The 18,535-nt window shown below is 55.0% G+C and overlaps 1 protein-coding gene across 1 annotated transcript in view; it reads left to right on the top strand.

Moving 5' to 3' along the window:
• Positions 1 to 7,796: 7,796 nt before the first annotated feature.
• The window catches only part of VSTM2L (V-set and transmembrane domain containing 2 like), a 36,986-nt gene continuing 26,247 nt past the window's right edge, over positions 7,797 to 18,535 (top strand). The window contains exon 1 of the mRNA XM_079945873.1: positions 7,797 to 8,226. Within this exon, the coding sequence (XP_079801999.1) occupies positions 8,106 to 8,226 (121 nt within the window). The 5' untranslated portion in view covers positions 7,797 to 8,105. The remainder of the gene's footprint in view (positions 8,227 to 18,535) is intronic.

The raw sequence follows: 18,535 nt of genomic DNA, 5'->3' as shown, positions 1-18,535 counted from the left end.
CGGGCTCTCAACCACTGCGCCACCAGGGAAGCCCCTAGAAGCTATTTTTATTTATTTATGTTTTTGGCTGCGCCACGCGGCTTACAGAATCTTAGTTCCCCAACCAGGGATTGAACCGGGCCCTCGGCAGTGAAAGCGAGGAATCCTAGCCCCTGGGCCACCAGGGAATTCCCGAAAAATTTAAATTACACATGCAGGCTCTCATTTGATTTCTACTGGACAGTGTTGGTCTAGCTAATTACTCACAGCCGTGGAATGTTTAGACTGGCATTAATCACACCATTAACGTCATTTTAGGATTTTAAAAACACTCCCACAAGCAGAGCCTCGAAATTGGCAGAGACCCTGCTGTCCTGTCGTGTTTAATAAGCACCCGGTTGGCAGGGTGAAGGGCCCTAGGAACCCCGTCTTTTGGATGCAGTTAATTGCCCTTGATGGGCTTATCATTAGGCCCCTTGCTGGGACAGCACAGATACACAGCTCGGGCATGTTTCAGGCCTTGGTAGAGTGCAATTTATGGGTTTGGGTTCAAACCTGAGAGCCAAGGCCTAGGGGGGTTCTCTGGACCTCAGAGAGGTGTCCCCTTTGGGAAACCCCAGAGTGGGATGCCTCTGGAGTAGCTGCCTGGCTGCAAAGTTGATGATGGGTTCTGTCTGCTCTCCTCATGACATGTGGAGGAAAGACTCCAGCTGGAGTCAGGAGACCTGGGCCCTTGGCCTGGCTCTGTCATTTCCTCCCTGTGAGACCCTAGGCTTATCCCTACCCCTCTCTGGGCCTCAGTTTCCCCATCTATACAATGGGGCAACCGTGGTTGATCCTTGATGACTCTTCTCTGTTAAAAAACAGAGTTATTTTAAATTCTAGGTTTTAGATGATGTCTTCACTCTACGTGGTCCACCCAGGCTACAATCCAGAAAGAAAACCTCCGAGTGGCCCCGCAGGTCTTCACGGGGTTACTCAGCCTAGAAGGGACAGGGGCCAGCCTGGATGACCTCCCCCTGTCTCTGGCTTCTGGCCCAGGCATGGCCCTCAGCCTAGCTAGGGGCTTCCTAATTGGCCCATGAGTTCTGAGGGAGGCAGAGTGCAGATGAAGTTTCAGAATCCACGAAGATGGGAGGATCTGGGTCTGCATCATGGGTGAGCCACCTGGGCAGAAGGAAACCTGGAGGCTCATGTGACAGAGACATGGCCTGACTGTAGAGGGCACTCACAGCTCCTGCCCAGCTTGTGGGAGAACGGATAAAGAAATCAGTCATCAGAGGAGAAGAGCGTCCCAGACCTGGATGGGAGGGGGTCACAGCTCGGCCCCCTGTGCTGCCCTGCACATGAGAGCTGGGGCAGGTGGCCTTCTTGCCCCAAGAGGCTGGCTGGACCCAATTCAAGGACCAGAAGAGGAGGAGCCCCTGTCCTCCCATCCTGTCGGGGTCCTCACTGTGGCCCACTGGATCCCTACACGAGGTACACCTGAGAGCTTGGTAAGCCGGCAGATTCCCTGATATCTCCCCCAGCCATACTGGAAGAGAACCCCCAGGAGTGGGGCCTGGGACTCTGCAGACGCAACCAGCCTCCCCAGAGAGTCTGAAGTCCACTAACATCTCATAACTCTGTGTCTAGGCCAGTGGTGCTCAACCCCAGCTGTGCGCTGGGATCACCTGGGAAATTTCGAAAAAGCCTGATACCAGGCCTAGCCTCACCCAAAGCAGTTGGGTCAGAATCTCTGGGGTGTGGTCTGAACATTATTATTTTTTTAAAGCTCCCTAAGGCACCCCAGTGTGCATTCAAAAGGGTACCCCAGACCCCAATCAACTCTAAAAGCCTCCAGATGAATGTTTGCAGAAAAAGGGAACTCATCGAGCTCAAAGAGGGGAAGTAACTTGCCCAAGGTCACACAGCAAGATGATAGCAAAGTCGGTCCCAGAACCCAGGCCTCTTTTCTGAGCCTGGGCCAAGTTTTCTCCTGAGGCTGCATCTCCTTTTACAAACCAGAGCCCAGGCAGGCAATGCCCACAGTATTTCAGTTTAATAATATTGGATCTTGGTACAGTCAGGGCCACCACAATGATGGGATGGGAGCCGTGATGGCGATTAGGAGAGCTGTAAGTCTTTTGCTTTATCCAAATTTTGGGCAGTAATTTAGGAAATTTAATTAAAGGGGGAGAAATCGGAACACCTCAAGCTCCTTGCCTCCTGTTATAATGAGTGAAATACACCAGGCTGTTAAAGGAAGTGCTGTCTGAGACACAGCTCCGATGTTTTATTGCCAAGTTTTATTCGCTGATGTAAACATAATCGCTGGAAACCAGAGCTCTATTAACGCACATATTTTTACCCATGCAGGGCCCCGCCTGCCCCCTCTTCCCCTCTGGGTTTGCTCACCCCCTCCCAGGGTCAGCCCTAGTCCTTTCTGGGCATGTCTCTGCTAAGCCTGGATTTCCCCGCAGGTTTCATACCCTCCCATGACAGATAAGAGTTTAATAGAATTCCGTTGCTCCTCTGAGCTCAGTAATGCATTCTGGAAATTAGGCGGTTACATACTGAAGCCATTGTTCCCCCGTATAAATGGGCTCCCTCCCAGCCAGCGACCGTGGGGTCTCCGATAAGCTCTCGTGAAGCCGCGCTGCACATGTTATTGGTGTGTTAAAAGGGGCAACTCGGGGCTCAATTGCTCATTGTTAGGAGATGATCCATTCAGGTAGTTTCTCCATGAATCAGGCAGCTTAGGTATTTCCCCCCTCTTGGCATTGATAGATGAGCAGAAGGGGGCCATTTAGACGACGCTATATAGCACCCTGGCCCACGTGGTGAGTGATTCCCAATGCCTGGTTTAATTTATTTTTAAATGAAATTTGTTATTGATTCTGGATTAAAAGGACAAATCTTATGGCTGTTACCACTGACAGAGCCATGGTGCTCAAGTGACACCTCTCAAGGAGGAAAGGGAGGCTGGCCTCCCTGGGTCAAGGGGAGGCTGGGGACTCTCCAGGGAGCTTGGGTCAGAGGCAGGGGACAGTGCGAGATCCCCTGCTTGAGGGGAACTTTTAAAAGATCGTCTTTCTTGACTGAAATCCTTAACATGATGTTCACCTTCTGAGCCTCATTTGGGTCATGGAAATAACAGTGATATTTGCCTCTTGGCATCCACGTGATCACTAGATGCTTGTTTAATTGCCTCCAGGGATGGGAAGCTCACTATCTCCTAGAGCGTTCCCGGAGTGAAATGAGTGACAGCAGCCATCCGCCCTGGTGAATTCCTAGAGACTATTTCCTGGAATAGTTTTCGTTTACCTTGTGCCTCCACTAAGCTCTTAGCTTCCACAGTGTCTGCTGTTTGCACTTGGATCGCAAAGCAGAAAAGAGGCAGAATGACACAGAGGAGAAATATGGGCTGAGGATTCGTCTTTCACATCCAGCTTTTGCCCTGCTTCCCTGTGCCATGTTGAACAGGTTACTTCATCTCTCTGAGCTTCAGTTTCCTATGTGTAAAAGAAGGAAGGTAATAATAGTGGCCTCGGGCTTCCCTGGTGGCTCAGTGGTTACGAATCCGCCTGCCAATGCAGGGGACACGGGTTCAAGCCCCGGTCCAGGAAGATTCCACATGCCGTGGAGCAACTAAGCCCGTGTACCACAACTACTGAGCCTGTGCTCTAGAGCCCACAAGCCACAACTACTGAGCCCGCAAAGCACCTAGAGCCTGTGCTCCACAACAAGAGAAGCCGTAATGAGAGGCCCATGCACCACAAAGAAGAGTAGCCCCCGCTCGCTGCAACTAGAGAAAACACGCACACAGGAACGAAGACCCAAAGCAGCCAGAAATAAAATAAATAAATAAAATAAATAAATAAAAAATAATAGCGGCCTCAGGGGTTGTTGCGTGAATTATATAAGACATGGATGTAAATGGGATTCATAAACTGTAAAGTACATTTTAGGTGCTGTAGGAAATACAAATGGGACAGTCTGGTATTTTGGGAGAGCCCTGAGCTGGGAGTCAGAGGTCCTGGATCTAGTTCTGTCATGGTTGGCTCTGTGACTGAGGAATTCACTCATCCTCTCTGGGTCTTAGTTTCCTCAGCTGGGTGGGTTGAACTAGATGTGCTTAGGTATTATGCCAAGAGCATCGGCTCTGGAGTCAAACATATCACGGCTCTACCACTGTCTTGTGAGACAGTGGGGAAGATACTTAACCTCTCAGAGCATCTGTTTACTTATCTGTAAATAATAATAACAGTAATAATAATAGCCAACATGTATATGGCTATGTATTTACTGTGTATTACTACTTACTATGGCCAGGCAATGTTCTAAGTGATTTCCATGTAGCAAGTCATTTAATCCTCATAATAATCTTGTGATGGAGGTGTTATCTTTAGTTTACAGATAAGGAAGCTCAGGCACAGAAAAGTTAAGTAACTTATCTAAGGTCACACAGCTAGCAGTTGGCAGGATTCAAAATGAGAGCCCATACTTATAACCACACTATTCTACCCTATACGGCTTGGTAGTTCTGAGGATTAAGTGGGATAAGTAAAGTTCTTAGCACAGCGCTGGGTAGACAGTAATGGGCCAACAGAGGCTCAGAGATCGGGAGAAGGCAGCAGGCATTTCTTCCTGTGGGGGATGCAGACTGGACCTTGGCCAATGGAAGACTCAGCTAGACAGAGGGGAAGGCATGCATCTGGAGGGGGAAGCACTGGGAAGGGTAAGGACGGGATGAAGCTAGGGCATGTTCAGGGAGAGGACATGGGGCGAATGATGTCTCGCATGTGCAGGAGGTGAGGCTGGGACCTTGAATGCAAACCAGAGACGTCAAGATTTCTGTGATAAACAAGGCCATTAGAGGGTTTTGAGCAGAGCTATTACAGCATGAGCCTTTTCAAACTCATTAAATCCCTGGAGGTCTGTCCTTGAAGGAACCTCAGAGGTTACAGGGTTTAACCCTGTCCCAGACTATAAGAAAAAAGGATTCCTCAAGGTCAGTCAGTGGGTTAGCGGCAGAGCTGCTGTCCCACCCTGACCTTGTTCCTCTGCAGCCCGCAAACAGAGTCTCTTGTTTTCTCCTGTCTCTTCTAGTCTCCGATCTCTCCCTGTCCCCTTGCCTCTGCCCCCTTCCCTCCAATCTGAGGTTTAAGAGGAGAGAGCCCTGGGTTTGGGCCCCATTTCTGCCATTACATTCTCCTGCAGAGGCTTCAGCCTGGGATTGAAAGAATCCTGGGTTCCACTCTTGGTGCTGTTATGTGATCAATTTTTTTTTAAGATTTATTTATTTTTAAAATTTTTGGCTGTGTCGGGTCTTAGCTGCAGCACATGGGACCTTCGTTGAGGCATGCGGGATCTTTGGTTGTGGCGTGCAGGCTTCTCTCTTGTTGTGGCATGCGGGTTTTCTCTCTCTGGTTGTGCGCAGGCTCCAGGGCGCATGCGCTCTGTAGCTGTGGCACGTGGGTTCCAGAGTGCGTGGGCTCTGTAGTTTGTGGCGCGGGTTCTAGTTGAGGCAGGCGAGCTCAGTAGTTGTGGCAGGTGGCCTTAGTTGCCCTGCTGCATGTGGGATCTTAGTTCCCTGACCAGGGATCAAACCCGCGTTCCCTGAATTGTAAGGCAGATTCTTTACCACTAGACCACCAGGGACGTCCTGCTATGTGTTCTTGAAGATTCTCAGTTTCTCCATCTTTATAGTGGGGGCAATGAAGCCCATTTCACTGGGAGTGAGAGTCAATCGAATTAATGAATGAGGAAATACTTTCGTACCCAAGACAGCTGGTCAACCCAGGATAGCCTAAATACCACCTCTGAGTGGGAAGGAAGTGAGAAGTAAATTAATCGGGCAATAAATAAATAAATAAAAGGCCACTTCTTCCAGATAATATGGGCGGGAATGAGCTAGGACGGGGTTTTGTCCTTCTGCGGTGCTGAAAGCAGTGCCGCGCCACCGGTCCTGTGAGGGCTGTCAGTTGTGCAGAAACAGTATTTGTAAGTGCGCGACACTTCAGGGTGCTGAGCATAGTTTCGAATAAACTGTATTGTTGCTGGTGACCACAGGCCCCAACTGGTGTGCTGCCCGCCATACTGTTGTAAAGGGGTGTGCATGACGGAGTAAAGACAGGGGTGGAGGGGTGGAGGGAGAAGCTGTCCTTCGGGCTCTAACTTCATTCTCAAAGTTGGGGTGCTGTCCACAATGCGGGATCCACCTATGTGTGGTCTGGAGACGGATGTGGGCCGTCTCAGGCGCTGACTCCCATTCGGCGGGGGCGAGGGAGGAAATCAGAAGGTCAGTCCTTGGTGCTGAACCCGTGGAGCCCGCGGAGGTGCGGTCGGTGAGCTTGAAAAGATGGGTGTCCGTGGGGCTTCCCTTGTGGCACAGTGGTTGAGAATCCGCCTGCCAATGCAGGGGACACGGGTTCGACCCCTGGTCCGGGAAGATCCCACATGCCGCGGAGCAACTAATCCCGTGCACCACAACTACTGAGCCTGTGCCCTAGAGCCCGTAAGCCACAACTACTGAGCCCGCGGGCCGCAGCTACTGAAGCCCACGCGCCTGACGCCCGTGCTCCACAGGAGAAGCCACCCCAATGAGAAACCCGCGCACCGCAACAAAGAGTAGCCCCCGCTCACCACAACTAGAGAAAGCCTGTGTGCAGCAACGAAGACCCAACACAGCCAAAAACAAATAAATAAATTTATCAAAAAAAAAAAAAAAATGGGTGTCGGGGTTAACGCTGTCCTCCTCCGTGGTGCTGAAACAGCGGCGGACACGGCCGTCGGGAATGATGCCTGGCAAAGCACAAGGGATGAGAGCAGGAGGGACCCTGTCCGGGAATCAGGGACTTAGCCCCAGACTCGCTGTGGGGCCTCAGATAAGCTACTTCTCTGATTTAATGTGCTTAATCTTCTTTTAAATGGGGCCACAGTAGGTCCGCCTTGTGTCTGTACTGAAGGTCTGTCCCAGCTGCCCCAGTTAAGCAGTTGGAGAAGGAATCGGAGTATCTCGTTGCATTCCTGCTCTTGGGAATGAAAATGGCTTCATTCACTACCACCTCCTTCCCCCTCACCACCCGCCCAACATTCCACTATGCCCACCTGTCCGAGGAAGGGAGCCCTACAGTCCAGAAGGGGGCGATCCAATCCACTGTGCAGGGCCCAGCATCTCTAAGCTAGAAGAAGACCCAGCAACTAGCCTGCCTTACGCCCACTATTACAGACGCGAAAACTGAGTCCCAGAGAGGGGAACAACAACAGTAATAACTATTGAGCTCCTACCACGAAGGCGGCATTATGCTTAGCGCTTTACACACATGATTTTGTAAATCCTCACCAGGATCCCTGAAGGCAGCTATTATTCCCACTTCTCAGTTGAAGACCTTGAAGCTCAGACAGGGGTAGACACCCGGACACGATCACACTGGGAGCCAAAGGCAGGCAGGTCTAACCAGGTCTAACCAGGTCTCCTGTGCCTCAGCCCAGGTTCCCATCCTACCTCAACCTCACCTCCACCCCACCCCCACGTGCCTCCCTGACCCTGGCACCGCCCTGCTAGCAAAGTTGAGGAGACCCTCCTGAGCGCGCTGGGCCTGGCGGCTGGTCGACTGGTTTTTCCCCTTTTCCCGATGGAGCGTATTTCTGTTTCTGAAGCCAGCGGTGTTATGCTTTGCAGGAACCGGGTCCCTGGGGTGGCTTCCTCCACCCCATCTCGCCCCCGCCTGCTCTCTCCAGCCGGGGAAGTTGCGGGTACCGCTTTAAAAATCCCAGCCTGGGCAAAACTTTGATGATAAATCAAGCGACAGATCCCTCCGCCGCCGCCTCCTCTGGGCGGGCGGGAGGGAGTGGGAGGGAGGGGGTGCGGCGGTAGCGGCACCGAGCGGAGTGGCCTTCCGCGGAAGGGAAGAGTCCCGCAGTCGGAGACGGCCGGCAGGGCGTGCGCTTGCTAACCGCAGCCGGGGCTGGGCCGGAGCCGGCCGAGGACTGGAGCCGGGGCCAGACCGGGTTCAGCGGGCGAGGGGCAGCAGCCGCAGCGGGGCAACCAGGCCGCACCGGGCAGGGGACGGCGGGCGTGGTGTCTGCGGTCTCCTGAGCCCCGATGTGAGGCGGCGGCGCCCCCGGCCCGAGCGCGCACCATGGGGGCCCTGCTCGGCGTGGCGCTGGGCGCCCTCCACTACCTGGCACTTTTCCTGCAACTCGGCGGCGCCACGCGGCCCGCCGGCCACGCGCCCTGGGACAACCACATCTCCGGCCACGGTGAGTTGGGTCGCCGCCCTCGCGGACTTCCACGCCAAACCCCACCCTGGGCCGCGCGTCTCCAACTTGGCCGTCCCCGGGCTCGAACCCGTGCTGCCGGTGGCGGGAGTCCCGGGGCGCCTCCTGCCGGGTCTATGGACCGGCCCTGGCTCCCTGGCCACCCCTGCGGAGGAGGGGGCACCCCCTATGCCCCTCTCGCGGAGGGCTCTCTCCAACCCCCCCACCCCCCCCAACTCCCTGCGATACACACACCTCCATGACCACACACATATTCACAGCCATGGACACACAGCCACACTCACTGCTTTCTCACACTCAACTCCTTCCCTCACACATCTCCAGACACCATCTCAGATCCCCCTTCTCACTCATATGCTCACTACACACACAGCAGGCACTAGGGCTGGAGCACTCAGACCCTGCCAGCTGGCACCCAAGCGCACAACTCCTGCCTGCCCGCCTGCCTGCAGACACACTGGCATATACAAACACTTTGTGAACACACTCTGCTCACCCACCGCTCTCCGCCCATCTGCCTTTCCCCTTTGTGGGTTTAACCCCACAGCTGTCCTTGTCCCTTCCCTCTCCACACCTCCCCCACTGGAAAGGTCCTGGGGGACAGAAGACCCCACCACTTGAGAACTGGTAGCCTGGGCTGCAGCCACCCCTGTCAGGTGGGTGGCATCTTGGGGACGAAGGCTTGGTGGGAGCCCCTCGAAGACATTGGAATAGTTGGCATTGTTGCTTCCAGCCAGCGGCATGGAAGGGGAAGAGGGAAGCCAGGAGCTTTTGTCTGCCCCTGGGGAGGCGGGGGGACAGGAAGCCCCTGCCATCCCTCAATAGGGTACCCACCCGTCCTCATCTTTGACCCTAGAGGACTGAAAAGTGGGAAATCTCAACTCAGCCACTGTGAGAGCCAGGGAGCAAGAGAACATTCCCAGCACTGGTTGCCTGAGTGTCAGAAGCTCCTTCTAGCCCCGGAGGAGCCCAAGTTGGCAGTAGAGTTGGATTGTCTGAAGCTGGCAGCTCTGGGGGCGCCCCTTGCCCCCATGAGCCAGGCTCCTTCCGGTATGGGGACCAGGGCATAGATGAAAATGGAGACGCTTTGTCCATCCATCTCTTCCCTGCAAAGGCTTCCAATCTGGTAGGAGAGGCTGCAGCACCAATGTTGGGCACTGTATGCCCAGGGCTGGGGAGAGGTTTGCACAAATGGCAGAGAACTGGGTGATTTATTCTGATGGAAAAGAGTGAGGGCCGTGGTAGTAGGTAATCAGAGAAGGCTGCTGGGGCATGATGCATGAGTGGAATTGCTTTGGAAAGTAGGGGGCGCTTCCAAAGCCCTTCTCAGGGACTCTGCTTTTGGGAACCATGACTCCCTGCACCCTTCCTCCTTACCATGTTAAATAGAAACCGCTCTGTGTACCATTTACGTACCCTTCTTATCCTTCATCTAATTTCTACTGACCTGGCTGCAGTGGTGGTAAATAGGGGAAGGCTTATTTTGATCCTTAGTTTACAGATGGAAAAATCAAGGCTCAGAGAGGTAAAGGGACTCGCCCAAGGTCACACAGTGAGTGAGTGGTTGAGCTGAGACTGGCCCCAGGGTCTGTTGGGCAAAGACACTGCTTTTTCCAGGACATTCATCTCCCTGTCAGATTCCCTCCCATTCAAGGGAGACTGGGAATTCCTCCTTCCGCTCCCCTTCTGGCTCCGCTCAGTTCGCTCAGTTCCTTGGCACAGTTGGAACTTACACTAGGAGGGTTTTCCACGGAAGGGCTTTCCTGAGTTTGCGGTCCCGAGACATACAAGGACTGGGGCTCTGAGGTTTACCATCATCCTGTCCCTGGATCACCAGACCCCTAGGATCTGGGTGCCACTCTGTCATTCCTGAGGCCCCAAGGTGACCCCCCCATAGGAAAGCAGGGTTTGCCCTTTGTGTGGCAGTCTCTGCCTGCCCCCTGGTGCCAGGCGTGCTTAGGGCACAGCTCTGCCCCACTAGCTGTAACGTCCCTGCTGAACCCTGGGGAGGGCCAGCGGAGGCCCAGAGGAGGGGTTGGATGTCAAGGACACAGCACTGGCTGCGGGGGAACCTGGCTTCTCTTAGTGACCCGCCATGCAGTTCTGGGCCAGCGAGTCACCCCTCTAGGGCTCGTTCTGTCCCCCAAGAAGCGAGGAGGCCAGGCTGCTCTGCAGGGGCCAGACTGCCATCTCCCAACACTGCCAGGTTCAAAGTCACCAAGTAGTAGATGCCGAGGAGCCCCCGTGCTGCCCCTTTGCCAAACGCCCGAAGCCACAGGAAGGGTTTGGAGCCACTCACTTAATCACAAAAAGAAACTGTTATTAATGATAGTGAGACACGGCGGAGAAGTGGGTCATGTCTAATAGCCGTTTGCGTTCAGGAGGAGAATACCAATTTAATAAAAGCTACGTGTGCCGAAAAAGCCCAGAAATTGCTGTTTAGCAGATTGGAGCCTGATCATTTCATTATTCCTGGGCTCCGCGTGTCCTCAGCTGATTCAGGAAACGTGGCTGGGTTAGGCAGGTGTCTCTGCGTCTCGGGTAGGGGTAGGAGGCTGGCAGCGGGGGCCCCGGGGAGGAGTCCATTGACCCCAGCCGCCTGGTAGCTGCTCGCCTCTCCAGCTCGGTCCCAGCCCAGCCGCCAGGCTAACGCCTTCCGCCTGCTCGCCCCGGGGCTTGTCACAGGGAAAGCCCGGGGTCAGATGGGTCCGCAAGGACATCTATCTCGCTTCCCCTCTCCCTGCTACCTCCACTCAGTCCGCTTCGCAGAGGGCTTTTTAAAGGCATGAGGAGTGAATGGGGAGTGAGTGGTACCTGCCTCTTAGGGAGCCCTCAGGGAAGTGGGAAGTGGGGGTGGGGGTGGGGGTGGTCAGTGTCTATGCCCAGTAGGTATTCAATTAATGGCAGCTACTTTGAATTTTCCTCATCAGACAGGGTTAGCTCATTGCCATGAGCACAGCGGGTGGGAGGAAAGGGAGCTGACATTTATGAACTGCCTACTGTGTGCCGGGTGCTACCAAACCCCTTGCCAGCGTTAACTCACTAAGGCTGACATTATTCGTGCAAGGCTGGTGCTGGACATATGAGGAAACAGGTTAGAGAGGGCCAGTGACTTGCCCAAGGTCACTGAGTCTGCACGGAGAGCTGGGGAGCTGTGCCTACACTGAAGGTGTGTCTGGCAGTTCTGCTCTGGGCCTGCCTCCTCCGGGACAGCCTTGAGGCAGGCTTGGCCAGTTGTGTGATGGGTCTCCTTCCTCTGCCCGGCTCTGCCCAAGGGACTCCCTTCCACTTCCCCAGAGAACTGGTAAGGCAGTGGGTTCCACCAGGAGGAGCCAGTAGCTCAGAAAGGCGATGGGATCTTGCTGAGGCCACATGCAAGTTAGAAGCAGGAAGCTGGATTAGCCGCCTTCTCCAGGACTCTCTAGATCTTGTCCACGGCAGGCAGGATCTTGTCTTCTTTTTTTCTGGCCACATTGCACGGCATGTGGGGTCTTACTTTCCCCACACCAGGGATCAAACCCATGCTCCCCTGTGGTGGAAGCTCCGAGTCTTAACCACTGGACTGCCAGGGAAGTCCCCGGAAGGCAGGATCTTTATGAAGATCTCTGTGCACCTCTTGCATTGCAATCACTCAGGGAATTTGTTAAAATGCAGATCCTGGGGTCCTCCCCAGACCCATTGGCCAAAATGATTGTTGATGGGACCCTGGAATTTGCATTTTAATAAGCTCCCGAGATGATTACCAAGCAGCCTGGAGTCTGGGAGCCACTGCCTTAAGTATTCACTCAAACCTGATGAGACATGTAGGGATGGGAAATTGTCTGGTGCCAGGGGCTGCTGGATTGGTCTGGTTTTGCAAGGGAGGAAGAAGTCCAGGCTGGAGCAGGTATGTGGACCCTCAGAGGAGCCCCAGGAAGCCTTACACTGCAGCAAACATGCATCCTCCTGCCCCTGCCCTGACACACACAGACACACACAGACACACACACACAGACACACACACACAGACACACACACACAGACACACACACACACACACACACACACACCCCCTAAGCCAGCACCTTCAATTATTAATACACCCTGCAGCACACAAAGATCCTGGTTTGGCCTGGCGCTTTGTCCATTGAGTGATTCACTGTCCTGAGGTTTTCTCTGTTGCCAGGAGGGAGCAGCGGGGCGCTGGGGGAGGGGCGGGGGCCGCCGGGCCATTTGGCAAACAGCCTGTGCACTGAAAAATGACTCTGGCTTTCTCGCATTCCTCAACGAACTATAGGTATCTCCCCATCAGTAAGCTGGCTAGTTTGGTGGCTGGGAGATGGAGAAAACTGAGTGCTGTCTTCTGAAGGTTATGATGTTAAAAATGTGTTCGCCGTTGTCGCCGGTGTTGGTGATTATTCTATCAATTACGCCCGTAAACACTCCGCCTTGGGCTGAGGGTTTCCCGGCCTCCGGGAGGGAATTGACCCTCGCAAGCGGTTTTCCCCAAGTCCTTCACACCAATTGCTTTTGACACTTTGCCTATCGGCGGCTCCCTCAGCCTTTTCCCCAAGTAAGGGGAGCCACAGGCAGCCGGCAGGACGGGGGAATTTGGCTCGCTGCCACCCTGACAGCAGGGGTGTTGGGGAAAGTCTCCTGTTGACAAACAAGTGGGCAGGATCGGGGTGCCAGGAGAGTGGTCCCTTCCCACCCACCAGCCACCGAGGCAGAAGATAGAGCGCTTGGAATGAATCACTAAGGCTCAGGCCAAGCCAGCAGGACCTCTGGGACCATCTCCTTCTACCCATCTAACAGAGGGGAAGACCAAGGCCACGGGCAAGAGAGCGTGTGCCCAGATTGCATGGGAGGTTAGTGCTTGGCTTTTGGGATCACCTGACCCAACTCGATACAAAGAGAGTGAAAATTATACGCAAGCAAATGTTTATTGTCATGCCAGGGCCGTAAATGGCATTGTCTCATTTGATCCTCGTAAGAACCCTAAGGGGAGGGGACTTTCCCTGGCCCGATGTTTTCATGAGGAAACTGAGACGTGGTGAGGTTAAAGGCTTGCCCAAGGTCACGCACCTAGCAAGTGTTGGAGCCCAGAGCGGAGCCCGGAATGTGGCTCCAGGGCCCACGCTCACAGTGCTGTTGTGTCCCAGAGAGGACGAGGGAGAGGCCCAAGGTCACGAGACTTCCTGTGGTGGAAGGAGTGAGCATGGTGACCTCCACATTCCATGCCCCAGCTGTGCAGCAGAGGACATGGCAACCTCCAGACCAGGACCCTGCCTCAGTGACTTTCCAGCTTCTGTTGGAGGTTGAGAAAATCATATGCGTAAGGAGAGGAAGTACGTGGTGTGAACAGTGATGTTGGCACCCACGTGAGGGGCAGGTGTCAGAAAGAGGGGAAAGGGGACATGAAGCAACCCCACCTCCTGGTGCTTGGCCATGACCTTGGACTTCAGGGACTGAACCGGCTGTTGAGGGGGTCGTGGGAAGAGTCTCTCGGCCCCGAAGGGGATTTGGGGCCAGCTGGCTATACAGTGGCCAGCATCCGGCCACTCTCACCACTCCCATTGTAATGACCGGGGGTACAGGTCAGATTCCCTTGTGTCCTGGTACCCTCCACAATGCCCAGCCTAGGGAGGTGGCAGGGAATGACTGAATGGGTGGCAGGGAGGATAAGGCAGAGGTCTAAGGTCTGAAGTTCTTCAACTTTTGCTCATTCCAAGTCAGTATTGTTTTAAACATTCACGTAATTTTAATTTCATTAGAAATCCATGTTATTAGTAGAAAAATCACAAAACTGGAACCCCTCCTCGTCCTTACTGACCACAAGCACATCTGGGGTGGGTAAGGCTGATTTCATCTTGCAGTGGGTGGACTCAGACCCAGTCCCTTGGGGTGCATATGAGATGCTGCAGCCTTGAGGGTAATGGGGTCCCAGGATGTATCTTCTTCTCCCAGACCCCAGTGAGATTCTTCCAACAGGAAAAGGGGCAGTGGTCTCACTGGGGGAATAGATCCGCTCCTTTCCCAGCTGGTGACCCCGGGATCCCTCTGGTACGTGCTGCTGTGGAGAAGGGAAGTGGGGATGGGGGGGGCAGAGGGGCTGCTCCTCCTCCGGGTCCCCCTGCCCACCGCTGTGTCCCCTCCCCTTTCTCGAAGCCAGCAGAGGACTCAGCTCCACCATACCGAGTTGAAACCCTTCTTTAAGAAGCCCCCAGGGCTTCCCTGGTGGCGCAGTGGTTGGGAGTCCGCCTGCCGATGCAGGGGACACGGGTTCGTGCCCCGGTCCGGGAAGATCCCACATGCCGCGGAGCGGCTGGGCCCGTGAGCCATGGCCGCCGAGCCTGCGCGTCCGGAGCCTGTGCTTTGCAACGGGAGAGGCCACGACGGTGAGAGGTCCGCATACCACAAAAAAAAACAAACACATAGTGGGTTAGTTTATAGAAAAACACAAACGACATACTAGTACAGGTGGTACCCAGGCCCATCTGTGTGCGGGGATGACTGGACTTGGGGGCTGCTGGCCTACAGGCCAGCCCCTCCCATCTCATACTCCGTACTCCTCATACTGGGAACTGCTGGCCTCACAGGGGCTGCTGCCATTTATTGGAAGCTTGATCATTCCTTCCTTCCTTCATTCCTTCAACGAATATCAGTTGAGAACCTGCCATGGACCAGGCTCTTTTAGCCACTGGGGACATATCAGTGAAGAAGACAGTTAAGGCTCTTGCTCAGACAACTAAACTTATAAGATAGATATAAGTATAAATTGTGATGAGTTAAGAAGCAGGGATGATGTTCAGCCTGGAGAAGGGCGCTCACTCCTGGAGCAGTTAAGGTACCCAGTGGTGAGCTCCCCATCACAGAAGGTATGTAAGCTGGACCAGTCATTAGCTGGGGATGTCACGGGGGGATTCCTGCCTTCTTTCCCAAAGGAGCAAAGACTGGTGAAGTGGGCAGAGAAGGCAGAATACAGTGGGCGGTTAATAAGGATGTTTTACCCAGCAGTTTAGTGGTGGGGCTGGGACAAGGGTTTAGGTGGGCGGAGCTCCGGACTCCGGGGATGCCTGGTCCCACACAGGGAACGGACGTGGTGGGAGTGGGGCCTTCGCTGCTCCCCATGTTGAGGGGTGGGGATAGCGACTCCTTTGTCATTTCAGCCCCCAGTTAAAGTGCCAGAATTGGGGCGGGGAATGGGACCTGGGTTTTTATCCACCCTCCCACTGTCTCCACCTTCTGGGTGGCTTGGCACGTCCCTGCCCCTCTCAGTTTCCCCACCTGAACAGTGCCGAGTTCTCCTAAGCTCTAAGCATCTAGAATACCTCCATCTGTATCCTCCCAAGCGCTATTCTTTGTCCTCCAATCAACAGGTGAGGATGGAGCCGACGGTGGCGTGGGATTCCGTCCAGCACATGGTGCTTAGCTCTCAGTGGCCTTGCGGGCTATGAACCAAAACACCAGCCAGCACTCATGGGGGATTTTCTCTGTGCCTGCCACTTCCCCTCCTCCTCTCGTCTAATCCTCACCCGGCCTGTGAGGAGGGCGCTCCCATTTTACAGATGAGGATGCTGAGGCTTGGGGGGTGATGCGATTTGCCTGAGGACACACAGATGTGGGATGGCAGAGCCAGGCCTGAGCCCAGCTTGTGGCTCTTCACCCGCTCATCTGTCCTTTCCCGGCTGCCAAACCGCATGGGCTTGTGGGCAGGTGCTTTGTTCCACAGCGGCGCCCTGGATGCGTCAGATTCTCTCAGGGTCCGTGATGCCAGAATGCTGAGAAGGCCTGGGTCTGGATGAAAGAGCCCAGGGCTGAGAGTCCAAGCTCCTGGATCCAAGTCCAGCATCGTCAGTGGGGAGCAGCGGGGGTGTGGGCGCGCCTGCCCGAGTGTTCTACTGGGGGCTGCTGTTTTTGTCTGAGCCCGAGTCTGGAGTGAATGTTCGGGTAGGGTATTTGCTCACGTGCAGTTGGAGGAGCTGTGGCAGTGGGGGAAGGGGCCTGGGAGGTCCTTTAGCGGGCTGGCCTAAGGGGCCAGGCGGGTGCCCTCTGCCTTTGCGTCAGTACCAGCCTCCCCCTCCAAGCTGGTGCCCTTGGGATGCGAGGCGTGGAGGCTCTGGGAGCATCTGGAAGGTTAGAGCCGGAGCCGGGAGCGGGGCCTCGCTCAGAGCCATCAATTAGGGGGGCTGGCATTGCCCATCGGTGGCACATGCTCGCCTTCCCCTCTTCCTCCAGCTCTCTCTCCGTGGGTTTCTCTCTCTTTCTCTCTCTTTCGATCTCTATCTCTGTTGTTCAGTCTCTCTCCATCTTTCTTTGTCCCTTTCCCTGTGTCTGCTCTATCCCTCTCCCTCCCTCTTCTCATCTCTCCCACCTTGGTCCTCCCTTTCCCTCTCTCTCTGTAGACACACACACACACACACACACACACACACACACACGTACGCTCCTCTCTTCAGGGGACGTCTCAGGATTACACATACACAGACTCTGCATGACACCCACACCGAGCAGGCACCCAAGAAATGTTGGTTGAATGAATGAAGCGAACAAATGAGTGAATGACCGCGTGGGGAAGCTACAAGGGACGCTGGACATTGTCTAGACCAGTGGTTCCTAATTTTTTTGGAGGTCGTGATCCTCCTGAGAGCTGGAATGTTGATGAAAACTGGATTGTTTCCTCAGAAAAATGCCACATGGTTTTGTCCAGCATCAGAGGGTTTGTTGAGGCCCCCAGAGCCCACCTGTGGTCCTCCAGGGAAGCCTTCATTTCACTGGGGAGGTAACTGAGGTCCAGACAGGAGACAGGGCTGGCCCTAGGACACAGGGCCGGTGTGCAGCAGAGCCAGGCTCTGGCGTCCTGCCCCCCACTCCCCCACACAGTGCTCTCTCGTGACCCGGAAGAAGCTTCATTCACTTTCCTGGCAAGTCCTTGGTGAGTGTCTTCAGGGGGTGAGTACTGGGAGAGATAATGGAGGACAGTCAGCCAGAGGTGGGAGCCCAGGAAACAGGGCAGGTGAGCCATTGGAGGGAGGTCTCTGGAGGTTTCCAGTGAGAGTGGTTGCTGTGTCCTGGTGCAGTCAGGGACGACTTCCTGGGGGAGGCAGACTCCTTTTCTGCCTGTATCCAGGGACCATCAGGGCTGAGAGGAGACTGGTGGTCAGTAGGGAGCCTTGCCTGACTGCCTGCGTCTGGGAGGGGCTTCATGTGGAGAGTCGTGTGTGCATATCCGGAAAAGCAGGCTGCAGCTGGAGGTACTGAGAACAGGCTGGGAAGCTTGGTTTTGATTCCCGGGGCAGGGGCAGCCCTGGAGGGTTTCTGAGTGGGGAAGGCACAGAGCGTGGCTGGCGTTTGGGTGGGGATGGCCCTGTGAGTTGAAATGGGGGCTCAAACAGGCCTTGGAGGCTGGAGGGGCTCGCGGAGGAGGAGAGGCTCTTTGCCGGGGGCTGGGGGGCTGAGTTTCTGGGCTCATAGGATGATGGGGCTGGTCCAGGTGTCCAGGGAATGATGGGAACGTGGGCTCGAAAGGAGATGGAAGCCCGTGTGCGTGTGTGTGTGTGTGTGTGTGTGTGTGTGTGTGTGTGTGTGAAGGCACACTCGCTTCCTTTCTTGAACACCCGAGTTCCTCCCTCCTCAGAGCCTGCTCTCGAGCCATTTTCTCCCCTTGGCAGCTCTCTTCCTGCCTCTCCTGCATTCTGGTTCTCTGCTTTCTGTACGTCCTCAGAGAGGCCCGCGACCTCCTGTCAGAAGCTCGTCATGGTCACCCCAGCAGGCACCCAGGCACCCATCAACATGCCCATCTTGACCAGGAGGAAACTGGGGCTTAGGGAGGTGTCTGGGGCCCCCCACCTAGTTCAAAGCCAGGGAGCAGAGCCCAAACTTTGTTTTCCCCCAGCCTGGCATGTTAAGGGTGTCTCTGGGGTTGGGGGGGTCTTAACTGAACCCCCCTTTCTTGGAAACCTCGGGCTTGGTTCCCGGCTGAGGGCGGGGAAGGCGAGAGCAGACGGCAGGGTGTCTGTTTTGCTTTGTGAGGTTTTAAAAAAATCGTTTCCGACCTTCAAGGCGGCAGCAATTACGGCTGGCTCGCTGGGGAGCTGTTGGCTGCCTGTCAGCGGCCCCAGGAAAGGGTCCCTAATGGAGGCCCGGCAGCCAGAGCACATGGTAGTGGAAATAGCGCTCAAAACAAAGCCACACTAATGGTCTCGGGCAGGCAGAGGAGAGGGAGGGGGAGGGCAGGCTGGCTGACAGCTGACAGGAGGGCCTGGGGGGGCAGGGGCCCTGAGACTCACCAGCTGGTCTCCTTATGCCCCCC

The sequence above is a fragment of the Stenella coeruleoalba genome (genome assembly GCF_951394435.1).
Source record: "Stenella coeruleoalba genome assembly, chromosome: 15".
NCBI classification, from domain to species: domain Eukaryota; kingdom Metazoa; phylum Chordata; class Mammalia; order Artiodactyla; family Delphinidae; genus Stenella; species Stenella coeruleoalba.
This window is presented reverse-complemented; position numbering and strand designations above follow the sequence as displayed.